Raw genomic sequence first — 14,642 nt, forward strand, 5'->3', positions numbered from 1 at the left:
AGGGCAAGGTCCAGTCTTTTGGCGGATCTGTCAGATGCATCAGTTAACCATAACCCGGCCGAAATGTGGCCCGATATGTTGCTCACAGCCTGGAAGACAGTCTGAAAACAGCATTCACTGGGGAAAGGAGAGATCAACGCATGTTTAAGAGGTGCCCGTCTTACTGTAAACAAGACTTTTCACATCTTTGTCGAGTGGATACATTTGGTTATGTACCAGTGTGGTGAAATATCAGTGTGACATTTTAGCTCCTACCTTGCATTCCCTGCAGGATCTCAATTCTTTTAGTTCTTAACGTACTCATTTCCATGGTGACCTAAATGAAGAAACAGTATTACAGGTAAAGCTGTTATCTAATTAGACATATATACATGTATGCAGTTTCTTTAGCATTTATAGCTCATAAAACACTTCCACTGTGCAACACAATTTACATCTGTTTTCTAATTTGTCATATTTAGTGAATGTACTGTGATTCAAATGCATGTCCTTTTGCATTTAGAAAACTTTATTTGAGTGTGTTATACACAGAATATTCATTATCCAATGTACTGTACTTGGATTTTGTCTATAAGGATATTGTATCATATGGTGTACTTTATAGCTGCAATCTAAATTAGGAGTGCATGCTATTAAAGTTTTTGCAAATTAAATGCCACAGTATTACTCCGTGTGTTCATGTTTTAGATCCAAAAAAATCATTTATTCACATCCTAACAATTTTATATAAAACATTTTTTTTACATTTCCCTAAGCATTGCAAGCTTTCCTTGCTTAAATCTTACATGAACTGAAAACTATAAGTGCAATTCAAAACCATTTTGAATGTAACTGGGGTCTTGGAATATTAAATTGTCCCATGAGCTTCTGTTCACATGCATTGTGGACTACACCAAGTACAGCAGTAAATTGCTCAGTAATGAGCCTATCTACTTTGTGAAGATGACAGATACCACATTTATGAACTTATGCATGCCACTTGCTGTTATGTGCCTCTTTGAGTGTAGTTACTTATATTATATGTGTGACAAACTAAAAGAATAGAAAATCAGCAACATTCTTATTCCAGCCAACTTTCAGTTCTGTCAGTAATAAATGTCAACTTCACAAGTAATGAAAACTGCTATATATAATAATTTGATGTAGTGGTATATAAACTACAACAGCATTTAGTTATTCTGCTAGGTTTGCATGATAACAGCATTCTGCAAACAAACTTGTCTTAAAGCATAGTTCAGGATGGCTTTGAGAACTTTTGCTCTGGTCAAAACTATGTGCAACAGTAGCACAAGTGAATGTGAGCATGAAATGCACTTTGCTGTAGTGCTTTATATACTGTAAAGATCCTTAATGCTGAACTTCTGGGGCTATTAGTGACCCCTGCCTGACTGTGAATTTGCTTAGACCAATTCCCTAGTGCTGCCTCTTTATTACCACATCCACGTCAGGACTGAAAGTCCTAAATCTTCAAAGCACTGCTGACTTGTCCATTTTCAGACTAATAGAAACCTTTCTCACACACTCACAGTCACACACTATTCCTTAAATCATAGAAGAGGATAATTTACAACTGATTCTGTAATGCTAAGAGCTTGTTTTTCTTGCGGGGAGGACAGTGTTGTGAAAGCGAGGCCTGCATGTTGCCCAGGTGAGTGGGCAGAGTGGGCAGATGGCTACCTGCTGCTTGAGCACGAGGAGCTGCTGCACCTCAATGTAGGCAGCCTGCAGGGCTGCCCGGGCCTGCAGCAGACTGGTGTCCACCCCCTGCAGGGAGCTGTTCAGCTCCTCCTCCCTCAGAGAGATGCTCAGGAGCTGGTCCACCTGGGTGCGCTCTGAAATACACAGCAGAACAGGGGGGTTACTGCTGCAGACAGCCTGCTCTCCAGTACATTGGAGCTAAAATCCTGTCCAGAGATCCTGATTCCAAACAAACCATGATCTAACAGGGTCTAATGAAATTCCTAATTCAACCACAACATGCAGACTAACCTGTATTTATTGTATTAACTAGGAGATGGGTTGGTTTGGTTTCCCAGAGAATAAAGAAAAATGCACGGAGCTTCCTGGTTGAAGCCCTGGCTCTAATAATTATTGGCTGAGAAACCAACACTTGTTTGCCATCTCTTAAAGCTACTGACATGGCCCAGACTCAAACCAAAACCTTCCGGGCCACAGAGTTCAAAGATGCCCTCTAAAGACAACACTTTCACTGGTTGGCAACCTTGGAGCCTCACAACGGTATCTGGACATTCCTTTCCATGGTAGCCCAACATTATTTAACAAGAATATGAAAAGTGCAGCAAGAAACAAAATACCACCATCTGTAAAAAATATGGAAAACCAGAACTGAGAACTTCCAGATAAAAACTACTCTGAAAGGAAGTAGGACCTCACTGTGCACAGATCTTAAGAGCTGTTTAGGAGACTCCAGAGCCTGAAGTAAAACCAAGAGAGGATCATGTGAATTACTCGTGCGCTCACCCTTTTTGGACTTGATTTTCCTTCTTTTATTCTTCCTCTCTAAAGCGGGAACTTCTGGGGACGGAACATCCTTGAACAAAAGAAAGAAAAGTCAGTCAAACAGAAACACTGTCTGTAGTGAAAGTTCACTATGAAAAGTACTTTAGGGAAGGAACAGTAAATTGCCTCTAGATGCAAGATTTATCTTACAACAAAATGAACAGATCGCTTTCCCTAACGTAGGGTGCAAACAAATTTTGGGAAAAAGACTCATCTAAATACAAAGTCAAACACTAAGATGCCAAATCTTCCATATAGATTATTATGCTTGTTAACAGAATCATCAGTCTTGAGTTATGTGAGCTGCGGCTCTTATACAAACTGTGCTGGGCAAGTGGGCATACACGAGAGTGCACACACCCTGGGTATTAACAATGCAGAATCTGATGCTGGAGTACCTCTGCGCCCAATAATGCCATGGCTACAACCTAGTAGACAGTTCAGCACCATACACACGCCTCTTAGCTGAAGTTACCAAGAATATAAGCACTTAGATTGTATGCCATAAGCTTCATTATCATATTATCAAAGTGTTACCAACTAAAAGGGAAAAAGAGGACTTTTTGGCTGGACTGCAATATACTGTACTGAATAGTCAATTTACTGAATCCATCAGCCTTCTTGTTCTGATGAACTCTTAAAATGTATTATTCATAGCCATGTAATACATAAATGGTGAGAACACAACCATAAAACTGTGCAGGCCACCGCCATCAAGAAGACACACAGCAATCTCTCGCTCATGCCATGGAATTACGGCACAACTGAAGAATTCCCAGATTTCAGGGCTGCTGATGTTAATACAACAAGGCCCCGTGTGATTTTGTTTTTTTTTTTGCAGACTGAACTCATCTTTAACTTAATCTTAGTTGTTGTAAAATTTTTATAGGTTCAAATTTTTATTGAACTCCCTTTTGTTTGACTACAGGAGGCTTCTGCACATGTCACTACTCACGGCTGCTGCTCTGCGTTTCTTCCCCACTCCTTGTGTGTCATTCTGCTCGGTCCCAGAGGTGCAGCTGCTGTCTCCCTCAAGGGAGTCCGGCCCCCGAAGTGTTCCCTCCGCTCCCTCGGTCCTGGCCGTACTCTCGCTCTCGGGGCCTAGCGAGAGGCTCCAGGCCTGCTCCCCCTCTCTCTTCACAACGGGCATCTCCTTCATGACAGAAGTGCACTCGGTGGCTTCGGCCTTCTGCTCCTGCCCAGTCTCGGGCTGCTGCCTTGCCTTGGAAGTCTGCCATCCAGGTGGACACAGCTTGAGGTCGGAGGTCACCCCACATGGTATTGGCCCATGAACGCCATCGCCCTGCTCTGTGCCAACCTCGGCAGACCCGTCTGTGAACAGGCAGTAGGAGGAAGTGGGCCTGTCCATGACCACACTGCTCTCAGACAGGCTACGCTTGCGAGTGGTGGCAGTCTGCATTACAGAAATATCTTCCCACTGAAAGCCTTCCAGACAAGGAGGATCAGCTCCCTCCTCCAAGTCACTGGGCAGCGGAGTCACCATCTCTATGCCAAACCTGTAGGGCCAATGAACAACAACTCATTACCTGAATTCAGGACATGGGCACAGAAAAAAAACTGTTTTCATTGCAAGGATTATAAAGATTTTCTTCTAAGACTGGTTTGAGTAACACACCAGAAGTGTCAATAATAACAAACCAAAGTTCCCAGATGATGGAATTCATCAATTCAATTTGAATTGGAATTCAATTTTAATGACATATTTTAGAGTACATTCGTGTGTTCTGTGAATGACAGAGGAAATGATTATTTTTAACTTTGCAAAACTGTTGTTTTATGCTGAAAAACAAACTAAACTAACTAAAAATGAAAAGTTTAAGAATCTTGTCCTACACAAAAGGATAATTCAACCTTGCCTAGTCTATCATGACATTTTTTATGCGAGTAAATTATGTTTGAGAGTAATTTCTCTAATACATCTGCACACAGAACTGTTTTCTCCAACAGTAAGGTCTGCATACAGTGAATAAACCCAGATCAGGTTTTTCCCAAACATATAATTACTGAATATCACCTGGGTTAAGAGGTGGCCAAAGCCAACTTGTAAATGAGAAGCAATATACACCATTAACACCAGAAACGTGGGCCTTAATGTAAAGGCTGGTTTTCCAGTTGATCTCACCTTGGCTGTCCTTTTCCCTGCTCCTGTTTCTTCCGGCTGACTTGTTGGTACACTTGGTCCCAGTTGACGTTTCTGCGGGATCCCGAGCTGCTAATCAGCTGGCGCAGGGTGGGCTTCAGCCCTGAGTCCTTCTCCGACTCGCTCTTACGGGGCCCACTGATATTACGGATGCGTCGAGCAATGTTGAGGTTGGGCTCATGGGTGCCAGTCTTGCTCTTAGGGGTGATGTGCCGCGTCAGGTCCCTCTGCAGTAAGGCAGGCAGGCCCAGTTTGCTTAAGTCGGGCACCTGAGACCCAGCAGGGTGCTGACCATTCCCCTTGGACAGATCACAGTCTGAGGCTTGGCTTTCTTCTCCTTGCATGCTCTGCTCAACCTCTTCGCCCTCAGCATACTCCTGCTGCCCTCCATTCTCTGGGGCAGACGTACAAGAGCCCTGAAGAGCTGTGCTCTCTGTGCTGGATGTGCTCACATCTATCGATTGTAAGGACATGCTTTGCGATGGGGTTGCTCTTAAAGCTGAAGGAGATAATCTGTCTGTCGACGTTTCTTTGGCAGAAGAGCTTGCATTTTTATTTTTAGGCTCCTTGGTCTGGGCTTTCCCACAGTCAGAAAGATCTCCATCGCTGATGTCTTCCAAAAGGTCATTCTTTTTGGATTTTTCCTCTTTGCTCACACTTTTCTTGTACCTTTCTGGTAGATCTTTGCTGAAGTGGAAAGCCTGTTCTTCCATGGCTTGGTCAGAGGGGGTATCCTGGGATTCATCATCCTTAAGGACCTCCTTTGCCTTTCTGAGCATCTCTGTTAACGAGCTGTCATGCTCCCCAAGGACACTGCTGTTCTGGGAGCTGGCACTCCGAAGTTTGGAGACATAAGACGTGTTCTTGCCTGAGCCCGTTTCCAGGTTGAGGGCACTCAAGTTAGACTTGGGGTCAGAAGAAGCTTTGAAGAGAGATTTGTTTGCTAAAATGCTTGACTGCTCACTGGGTGCTGCAACACCAGACTTCACTGAGGGCATGCACACATTGTTGCTGCTTCTTCTGGGGGATTTCCCTTTTGGTCGTACTGCTTCACTGTCTTTAGAGGTCACTGCTGGGTCACTGGTGCTTTTAAGCCCTGCCTGATCCCTCTGACATACCTGTGGTGAATTTTGCTTGAAGTCAAAGTTAATTTTTAGGTCATTCAGTCTTGGTGGCACAACCTGAAAATGCTGTGCACCCCCTGGCCTGCTTTCAGTCTCTTTGGATTCTGTGCCCTGGAATTTTGATGGAGGATATGGAGCCCAGCGGTGCGGTTTGTCTTTGGGAGCATTATTCAAGTTTTTCCCATTGCTCCTTTCTGATGTGGGGGCTGGCAGGTTCTCCGTCTGACGATAATGGAAAGAACATCTCATAGGGATATTGTCGGTGGTGAAATCGAAATTGGAGGTCCTGTTCACTCCTGGTGTCGCGGAACCTTGGTTCCCATCCTGTCGATCCCAATAGAACCTGTTCCAACCATAGTTGTTGTTCATCGGCTGGGCTTTGTCCCTTAGGGGCAGGAATCCGTTAAAACCCCACTTAGATCCCCAGTTGCCCCCTCCTCTGCCAGGATACCAATTAGAGAAACCTGCAGATCCTTCAGGGTGCCAGCTGGCATTCCTGCCCTGCCTGTTTTCATGCCAGTTTCCCTGTCCTTCACCCGGATGCCTACCAGAGGGACCCCCACCTGACTGCCAGCAGGGGTTTCCCCAACCCTTACGGTTTCCCGGGAACCTGCTGTCATCCCACCCCCAGTTCCTGGGCGGAGGCCTTTGGTGATGCCAGCGAGACTGGTTTTCCAGGTAGCTCTGTCTCTCTTCATTTCTCTGCTGGTGCCTTTGGTTTTCTTCATTCAAAGATGCTTTTGCTGCTTCCTCTTTCTCCCTACTGAATCAACAGACAAACAACATGACTAGAAACTATCCTAGGACAAGCAGAAGATACATTCTTAAACTTCTGTCTGTATATGCTTTAGACCTAAAACAGTAGAGAAAAAGCAACTCTAAAATTCTAAAATATTTACATTTTTTAAGGAAAAGGATTTAGTAAATATATATATATAGAAAGGGCAGTCTAAGGAAGAAAGGAAGTTGAGTGTTTCTTTAAGTCTTTAAGTGAAAATGTTTTAAATTTTAATTCTGCTAGTGTCTTACTGCAGCATTCATGACACTAGTGTTTCCTTGATTGAGAGCACTGCAGTGGCAATGACCTCACTGCTCTGTGCAAAGAGCTTGTGCCATGTGATCTGAACAGGTGCACACCAAGCCCCGCTCCTGACAATCGGCAAAGCTGTTCTCTGTGTTATATCACTGACGGCTTTCAAACTATCTTCTCAGAGAAGAACCTTCAGCTTCAAAGTCTTCTTTTCAGTCTACTTCATATACGCATGGTGAACTCATAGGAAACCACAGCTAATTCAGGTCAACCATAGTGTGGCAAATCAGTCTTTGAAGTGACTGTTTTAACAGCTAACCTGTCACCAAATTATATTTAGGCTGTTAATAGTTGCAAACAGACATGCTGGGTAAAGTCTTGTTAATGAATTAGTTAACAGGTGGTTGTCTATTCCACCTCAATGGAGGTCAATTAATGACATGTGTGGGTATATAAAGGACCTCATGATGCAAGATTTCTATAATAAAGTCGTCTGGATTGTCCAGTATTGCCCTGTGAGTTTTTATTGTGCTCATTCGCCTCAGTTAAAGACACAGCAAAGGCACCATAGCTTGTATTTTGAATTGAATTTCAAGGTCTGTAATTATCTGCAAGCTTTTTTTGTACTTTTCTTAAAAAATAATTTTGCTGACTGACGCTGATTAAAGTGTGTTTTTAAGTCTCCTGTCTTACGTCCTTATTACAGAGTTCTCAAGGTATCTCTGAAAAGTGACAAAGACAATACTGGGTAGTGCAGGAGGCTTTATTTTTAGAGATCTTAAAAAAATAAAAATCACATTTGATTTCCAATGGCAGAAGTTTATTTTAACACAAATTGTACTTCAGCAGGCAGACAACCGGCATTTATTCTTGCCCTTTGGCAGGAAAACGCAAATGTTTTCTGTCACGCTGTTTCTAAGTAAAAAAAAACTCTTCCTGTCCCAAAAGCCTGTTCATGTCAGATTTTGAGTCCCACCTCTGTGTTGATTTTCTCAGACTCCTGTCTCATTAGCATGGGGGGGCCTGTGTCATGAAAATGTTTAAAAATAAACAGAACAAACCGTGTCAGAGCTGCCAATAAGCAAAGAGCCAGTCTTCAAATGTACATTGTCTGGGAGGGCCTCTATCAGTTCTGGCATGAAACCAAACAGCAATAATTCTTAACCTACAGCTTGGAAGCATGACGAGTTCTACAGCTTACTGTGCCATTAAAGACAAATTATATTTTCTAGTCAAATTAGAAGGTTGCAATACCTCCTACTAATACGATGCAAAAGGCAGAGCTCTGCAATGGGTCTGGTTGTGTCTGTTTAAAGCCCCATCTCATGATATATGATTCTGGGTCCAGCTCGTGTACAGCTTGGCCTTAATTTAGAACCTTGTTCACAGCCCCACACTATGCCATTAAAGGAATAACGGCTCCTGTTATTAGAAAGAATAATCAGGTGCTGGAAAATGAAAATTTAAGTCATCAAAACTTTTGATCATCTGTCTTTATGTATTTTAGGTGCGTTTTTCTCATTTTTAATGGCAATTAAACGTCACTGAAAACCTTATATTAACTTAGTTAAAAAGGTATAGAAATGCATAGTAAGGTTGCTGACTTTTCAGCTGTAACAAAATGAAACAAGCAAGATCTGAATAAGACGGGAAACTGAGAAAAACATCAGTATTGTGCTGGAAGACTGAGAATATTAAATCTGAGTTAAAATGAAGATAACCAAACTTAATCTTAACTTTATATCTTATCTTTAATATTATATTATCTATACTCCTACTAAATTGATCTACTGCCTCAAGCAGAGTGGTGGTTTATGCTGATGTTACAATAAAACTGGATAATCACAACTACCTCCATAATGATTCTTTGTGAGAAAGAGTCCAAATCATGGATGCTACATAAATCATGAGCAACATATTAAACAAATCTGTCCGATAACTGGGTTTCGATTTTGTTATTCACCTCTGGAGATCTTTGGTCAAGAAGAAACAAAAACAGACAGACAGACCTCAGACGCAAACAACAGCTCAACGGAACCAGAGTGAACTCCATGGCTGCCCTTACCGGCTCTGCTCTCTGCGCTGCTCAATAAGCTGGATGAGGTCCCTGTCGAAGTACTCTTCTTCACACTCATCCTTCCCCTCGTCCTCTCTGTCCCGCGCCTTCACTGCGCTCTTGTGCAGGGGGCTGGAGATGTGGTTGGCGTAGGCGGTGAGCCCCACCACCTCCACCCCACAGACGCGGCACTCGTGGTCACAGTCCCTAGGACGCGAAGGGGACAGGGGGCGGTCAATACTTCCCACTGGCATGGTCAGGCCGAATCCGGGGGAGCCGGTGTGGAGCTTGCCTTCAAACTCGTCCGATCGGGGCGGACTTCCGTGGGGACTGATCTGACCGGAAGGGAGAAGCGCCGCCACCGAAACGAGCTCCTTTGTCCTATGATCCGCAAAGATTTGTCAACATTCAGGAGGCAAAACGACTTTCTGGTTTGTTTTGATTTTTTGCGGGATGAGGAATGGTTCTTCCTGAACTGTTGCGGTCAAAATCCCGGCGGGATAGGAAGCATGGCGAGGCCTGAAGGAGCACAGACAAGCGCGCCCGCCCGCTGCTGGACAGCCTAGCGCTCTCTCATGATGGTGCTGACACTGTGGGGCTGCCCAGCGACTGGGTCTGTTTTTGATCTGTGACACGCAAATCTCCCCCCAGACACCCCTTACATGAAGTGCTGAGGAGGCATGGCCCCTGACCAATCCTGTTCCTCCTGTAACTGGAGCTACAGCAGCTGCCCACCCCCCCTTCCTCTGCCCTATTCAGGAATGCCAGGACTCCAAAGAGGACAGATAGAGAGACACCGTTGTTTCTTCTCATGAGCAGACACAGGGCTGCATTTGTTACTCAAACTGAGCAATGCAACGTGCATTAGACCTTGATCCTGACCCAAAGATTTGATGAAATTCAGTCATGCAGCAGCAGTTACTTTATATATAGAAGCCATGACAGTTATATGTCAGTTTAGAGCAGAGACAGGTTTTTTGAAACCAGAATAAAAATATCTTCAGTTGTAACTAACCCTTGTCTATCTTCTTTATGTTATCTGGTTGTCTTAATAATATGCAACTAATAATGAGCAACCCTTAAACACTCCTTGTTTTGTTATCTTGGTTTTGTTATCTCTTTCTTAACAGCATATATCTTTCTTGATTAATGCATAATGAATTATGGCAAAAAAAATCAAATTCTGCCAAACATACAGTACATTGCATACCAAATCGTGAGTGTTATATGTTAAGTCAACATACTTAACACGCAGGCCAACACCCATGCAGCCTCAAAGACACGCGAATGACATGTGGAATCCACAAGTGGGTGCACTGCTTCCCTGGAATGCAAACAGCGGAGCCCCAGTACACGCTGGGAGCTGGGCACAAGGCAATCACTGACAGCACACACCCCTGTCGCTGCCCAGGTCGCACGTGCTGCAGGGCGGGGAACCCCAACCAGCTTCCAGCCACCCAAATTCCAAACTCCCCGCTCCGTGTAAACCGGAAGACTTCAAAACATCCTTCACAGAGCCAGGGCCCTGTTCCTCTCGGTTTCCTTCAGCATCCTTCACTGGACCCGTTACTCCCAGTTCACATGACTGCACAGTACAGCTTCTGGCTGTATCCAGGCTTCTGGACAGTTATGTGAACTGAGAGTAACACCCCAGCAGAGCTGGTACCTGTTTAAACAGCTGGGCTGATCAGAGCAGGCACGGTCAAGGGCCTTATTCAAAGATACATCATCAAATTAGTGATCTGATCTCCAAAATCCACTGACATTGTGTACGCAGCCCTACGCAGCCCTACGCAGCCCTACGCAGCCCTACGCAGCCCTACGCAGCCCTGTTGTGCAATACAATTGTGTGCTTCTCCCTCACCTGCCTTTTAGGTTCTCCAGCTCTCGGTGGTGCAGCATGCTTCGCATGTGCTCATCCATCTCCTGAGAGAGACAGAGGACAGTCAATGACACACAATGGAGAACAAGACTCAGCTTTTAGACACCTTTAGAACAGACTGTAAATCTGACCCACTCAGTTCAATACAGAAATCAATAGTCCTGTCAAGTCCCTTTCAGTCTATTCTTTTCACAGTTGTGTTACCTTCTTTGAGTTGTAAACGATGTGGCAGAGAATGCACTTCCGTTCTTTTCCCATCTTGGAGCTTCTAGATAGACATCAAGCCATCACCTTGGGAAGCTGTGACAAAAAGCACAAGCCATATTAAAACACAGGTCAAAGACTCCGTTGGACAGAACCTCAGGACAGCTGCCTGGCTAAGCAAGTCATTTTCATCATATGGGTACAATGTGTGCTTTCTAACTAATAAACATAAGGGAGCTTACAAACAAGCATCCCATTTAGCAGCAAGTAGCTCACTGGTCAGCAGATCAAAAAGGCCTTACAAAGAACATTTATTTTTAATCTGAAATCAGGTCTTTTGGATTTTATATTATAGTCACTATCATTGCAGACAGATGCACAGATTTTATGCAGAACAGTCCTGATACATAACGCTCTTGAACTGGTGAGCCAAGTCTGCAGCCCTTCTGGACCTCACAGAATGCATCCTGGGTGATTTCTTTCAAGTCCACAATGAAAAGGCATTAGAGGCAGTAATTACAACACTGAGGTACACATGGGTTTTCTTAAAAAGATCATTCTGCAATTACTTCCCTGAACAAATCAGATAGGTGAGACCCTGGTGACTGTTACACTACAGCTCCCCATGTAGAAGGGCGGAGGAGCACTTACAGTAAGACTTTTAAACAATCTAAATGAAGCTTAGAGAGAAACGAAGAGGACGAGCAGAGCACGCTACCGTAATCTTACTGTGTCTGGACGAATCCAGCTCTAGAGCCTGACATTGCCACACTTCTTATCAATACACAAGAAACACACAGCTTTCAAACAGAACCAAATGGGAATATAGCAAGTGGGAAATAGTGAAAAATAGAAACTACTAAATGTTGCGGTATATTAACCAAAAAAATAAGTTTCAGGTACAGAATGTCATTGGGAAGCATAGCAAGCAACAGTCACAACATCTTTGCATCTTTATTTGCAGTGTGAAAGGTGAGAACTACTGCCTTCGGTAACAATTAACAACAGAGTTTAATAAGCTGTCCCTCTTAAACCCTCAAAGACTAAGCTAACCAATATACATTTCCTTAGTAGGACCCTTTATGTCCTTACAAGCAAGTTAAGGTCACTTATACATGTAATTGGAAGCAAATTCTTCTGCTATGAAGCAGCCCAACCTAATTTGAAAAAATTTAGCAGCCATCCCACTCACATTACTCCTGCTAACACAAGCAGAATACCCAGCAGAGGAGACACATTTTCATCTTGGGAAGTGCATGCCAAAAATAAAAACTGAATTCAACTTCTTTTTTAATGATTTTACGGGCAGTTCAAAGTTCTTTCTTTAAGATCTTGACCCATGTTTTGCACAGAGTTCTACTTCTAGCATACTACAATAAAGGCTCCTTTAAAGAAAGAAAAACTACACAAGAGAAATGCGCGATTCTGCCCTCTTGTTCATTTGGCTCGGCACAGCTTCACAGTGGGAGAATTCCATGTGCACATAGTGTCGACAGTCTTTCGCACGACGAATGTGCTTGTGTCTTCCTCACTTATTGTGAGGGGTGTTTCACAGCAGGCCTACACTCACGGCAAGGTACTATATAAGATAAGATAAGATCACTCTATTGGCCATATACAATTTCTTGTATTAGGAATTCATATTTTCGCATACCCCAACTTGCTCTCAATGAGACACACAGACAGGGAGAGAAGCTTGGGGTCAGAGCACAGGGTCAGCCATTTTTAGGGCGCCCCTAGAGCAGTTGGAGTTAAGGGCCTTGCTCAGGGGCCCAACGGAGTAGGATTCCTCTGCCGGGATACGAACTGGCAATCCTTCCAGCCACAGGTGGAGATCCTTAGCAACAGAGCCACCACACCGCTCATATAAGTGTTTGCTCTCATTTCCTATGCATTTAGAAAGTCAAATCTCAAACAAAAGGCATGTTCGATAGCCCACCCATTGTAGCAGACCTTCAAACTCTGTTACAGTAGGTCACACTGACAGAATGCCCTCTGCTACAAGTTAAGGACCAAATCCTAATCGGCAACTCTGTCCCTCCAACATCTGAGGCCACAGCTATTTTCAGCTGCAATAAAGAGAGTGAGATCATTCCTGGCATTTCTTTCGGCTTTCCAGTCCCCAGAGTGGCACCCAAGCAGCCCACTCACACACTTTGAAAGGAAATACAGGGACATCTGATTTAACAAATGGCTACTGTACTGCTCAGGGATCAAACCAGGATCGGGTTTCATCTGCAGCTGAAGCGTCAAACCAGAGAACAAAGATTTACTGATATAAAATGATCAAAAAGCATGTTTCCTACTATGCAGTATGTGTGCAGTGCTTTGTGTTTATCCAGATTACATTTTATTTGCATAGTATCTCCACCTTATGTTTCATTAGTTATAAACAAGATAGACACTTAATCTTAGAATTACTCCTTTTAAATCTAAAAACTATGAAAAGAAAGAAAATCAATAAACCGGTTGTATGATGCCAAGAAAAAAACACATCATGATTATTATTTACAGGTTGAGCACTCTGCTAATAAAAGCGGAAAGAATGTAAAGCTGTCACATGTATTACGGTTACTTCACTGTCACCTCTACTCTCATTATTTTTCACACTCACAGTGGGGAAACAGAGCCACAGTGCTATAGGCCACATTCGGTACTAAAAATCAAGGAAAAGCATGAGTGTGGATGTTAAGCTGTAGGTTATGAGTGTGGAGGCAGGTGAATGTTAGGTGGATACTGGTTGTAGAATTTGATATGGCAACGTCAACCATACAACCCGCACTCAAGAATGAGGATAACATTAGGATGCCTGTGCTATCGGCTTCTTCGTCAGCTGCAACCAAGACCTCCATGCAAGATAGAAAGATGACTCTATGGATAGCTGAACAAAGCCACAGAGGCACATGCTCTTAGGGCAGCTGGCCATCAGGGAGCAGATATTCCAGACCCTTATTATAACTGTGTAATGCTGCTATATCCTCTTTTTCCTTACTGTAAAACATGTTGAGGAGTCACTTTTAAAGTCGCTATATAAAATAGTTGTTCTCTACCATTATTTAAATATGTAATTTCCTATAGGAAGAAAAGAAGAGGGTATTTGCACTATCCTATTGCAGGCTGCTAGAGGCAAGTAAGTATAAATGAGTAGAAATGGCACAGTACACTATGCAATATATCTCTGGTGAGGCTGTGAGAGCAACAGTGTTTAGCCTGCATGTGAATTCCCCAACACCTTGCAACCAGTCATCAACCACAGCCACTGACCCCCCGCTGTCTATTTTATCATAATACAGCCAGAAGATTGCGGGGCGTTAGAAACTACAAGAAGGATTTTCAATGTCGGCATGTCACATTCTCCCCTTGAACTTGTTAAGGATTTAAACAGACAAAATTCATTTTATCTGCCTGAATAATTGAGCATCTTGCAGTGCTCGCTGCAAGATCAACTTCGTTTTCTTCGCAATAACACGAGTCGACGAAACTTCTTACAAATATATAACAGAAAGAGCTCCAATCCGGTGACTGGCCATTGGCCCGCCAATTTAAAGATAAGGGTCAGTTTTGATTTTCTAATCACTTAATCAATGGATTTATTCTATCAAGGGGGCTGCAGGGTATTTTGATGTTTGTACTTAATAGTCCTGGACTGTACCAAATGTTTCACT

At 43.4% G+C, this 14,642-nt stretch overlaps 1 protein-coding gene across 1 annotated transcript in view; it reads right to left on the reverse strand.

The window, feature by feature from the left end:
- The window catches only part of LOC102687019 (zinc finger protein 106), a 30,653-nt gene that overhangs the window by 15,385 nt on the left and 626 nt on the right, over positions 1-14,642 (reverse strand). Inside the window, exons 2-9 of the mRNA XM_015350946.2 lie at positions 10,978-11,073; positions 10,756-10,817; positions 8,901-9,098; positions 4,664-6,568; positions 3,476-4,037; positions 2,482-2,551; positions 1,678-1,832; positions 256-316 (exon numbers count right to left, since the gene is read on the reverse strand). Of these exons, the coding sequence (XP_015206432.2) occupies positions 256-316; positions 1,678-1,832; positions 2,482-2,551; positions 3,476-4,037; positions 4,664-6,568; positions 8,901-9,098; positions 10,756-10,817; positions 10,978-11,031 (3,067 nt within the window). The 5' untranslated portion in view covers positions 11,032-11,073. The remainder of the gene's footprint in view (positions 1-255; positions 317-1,677; positions 1,833-2,481; positions 2,552-3,475; positions 4,038-4,663; positions 6,569-8,900; positions 9,099-10,755; positions 10,818-10,977; positions 11,074-14,642) is intronic.

This window comes from Lepisosteus oculatus, chromosome 8, assembly GCF_040954835.1.
Source record: "Lepisosteus oculatus isolate fLepOcu1 chromosome 8, fLepOcu1.hap2, whole genome shotgun sequence".
NCBI classification, from domain to species: domain Eukaryota; kingdom Metazoa; phylum Chordata; class Actinopteri; order Semionotiformes; family Lepisosteidae; genus Lepisosteus; species Lepisosteus oculatus.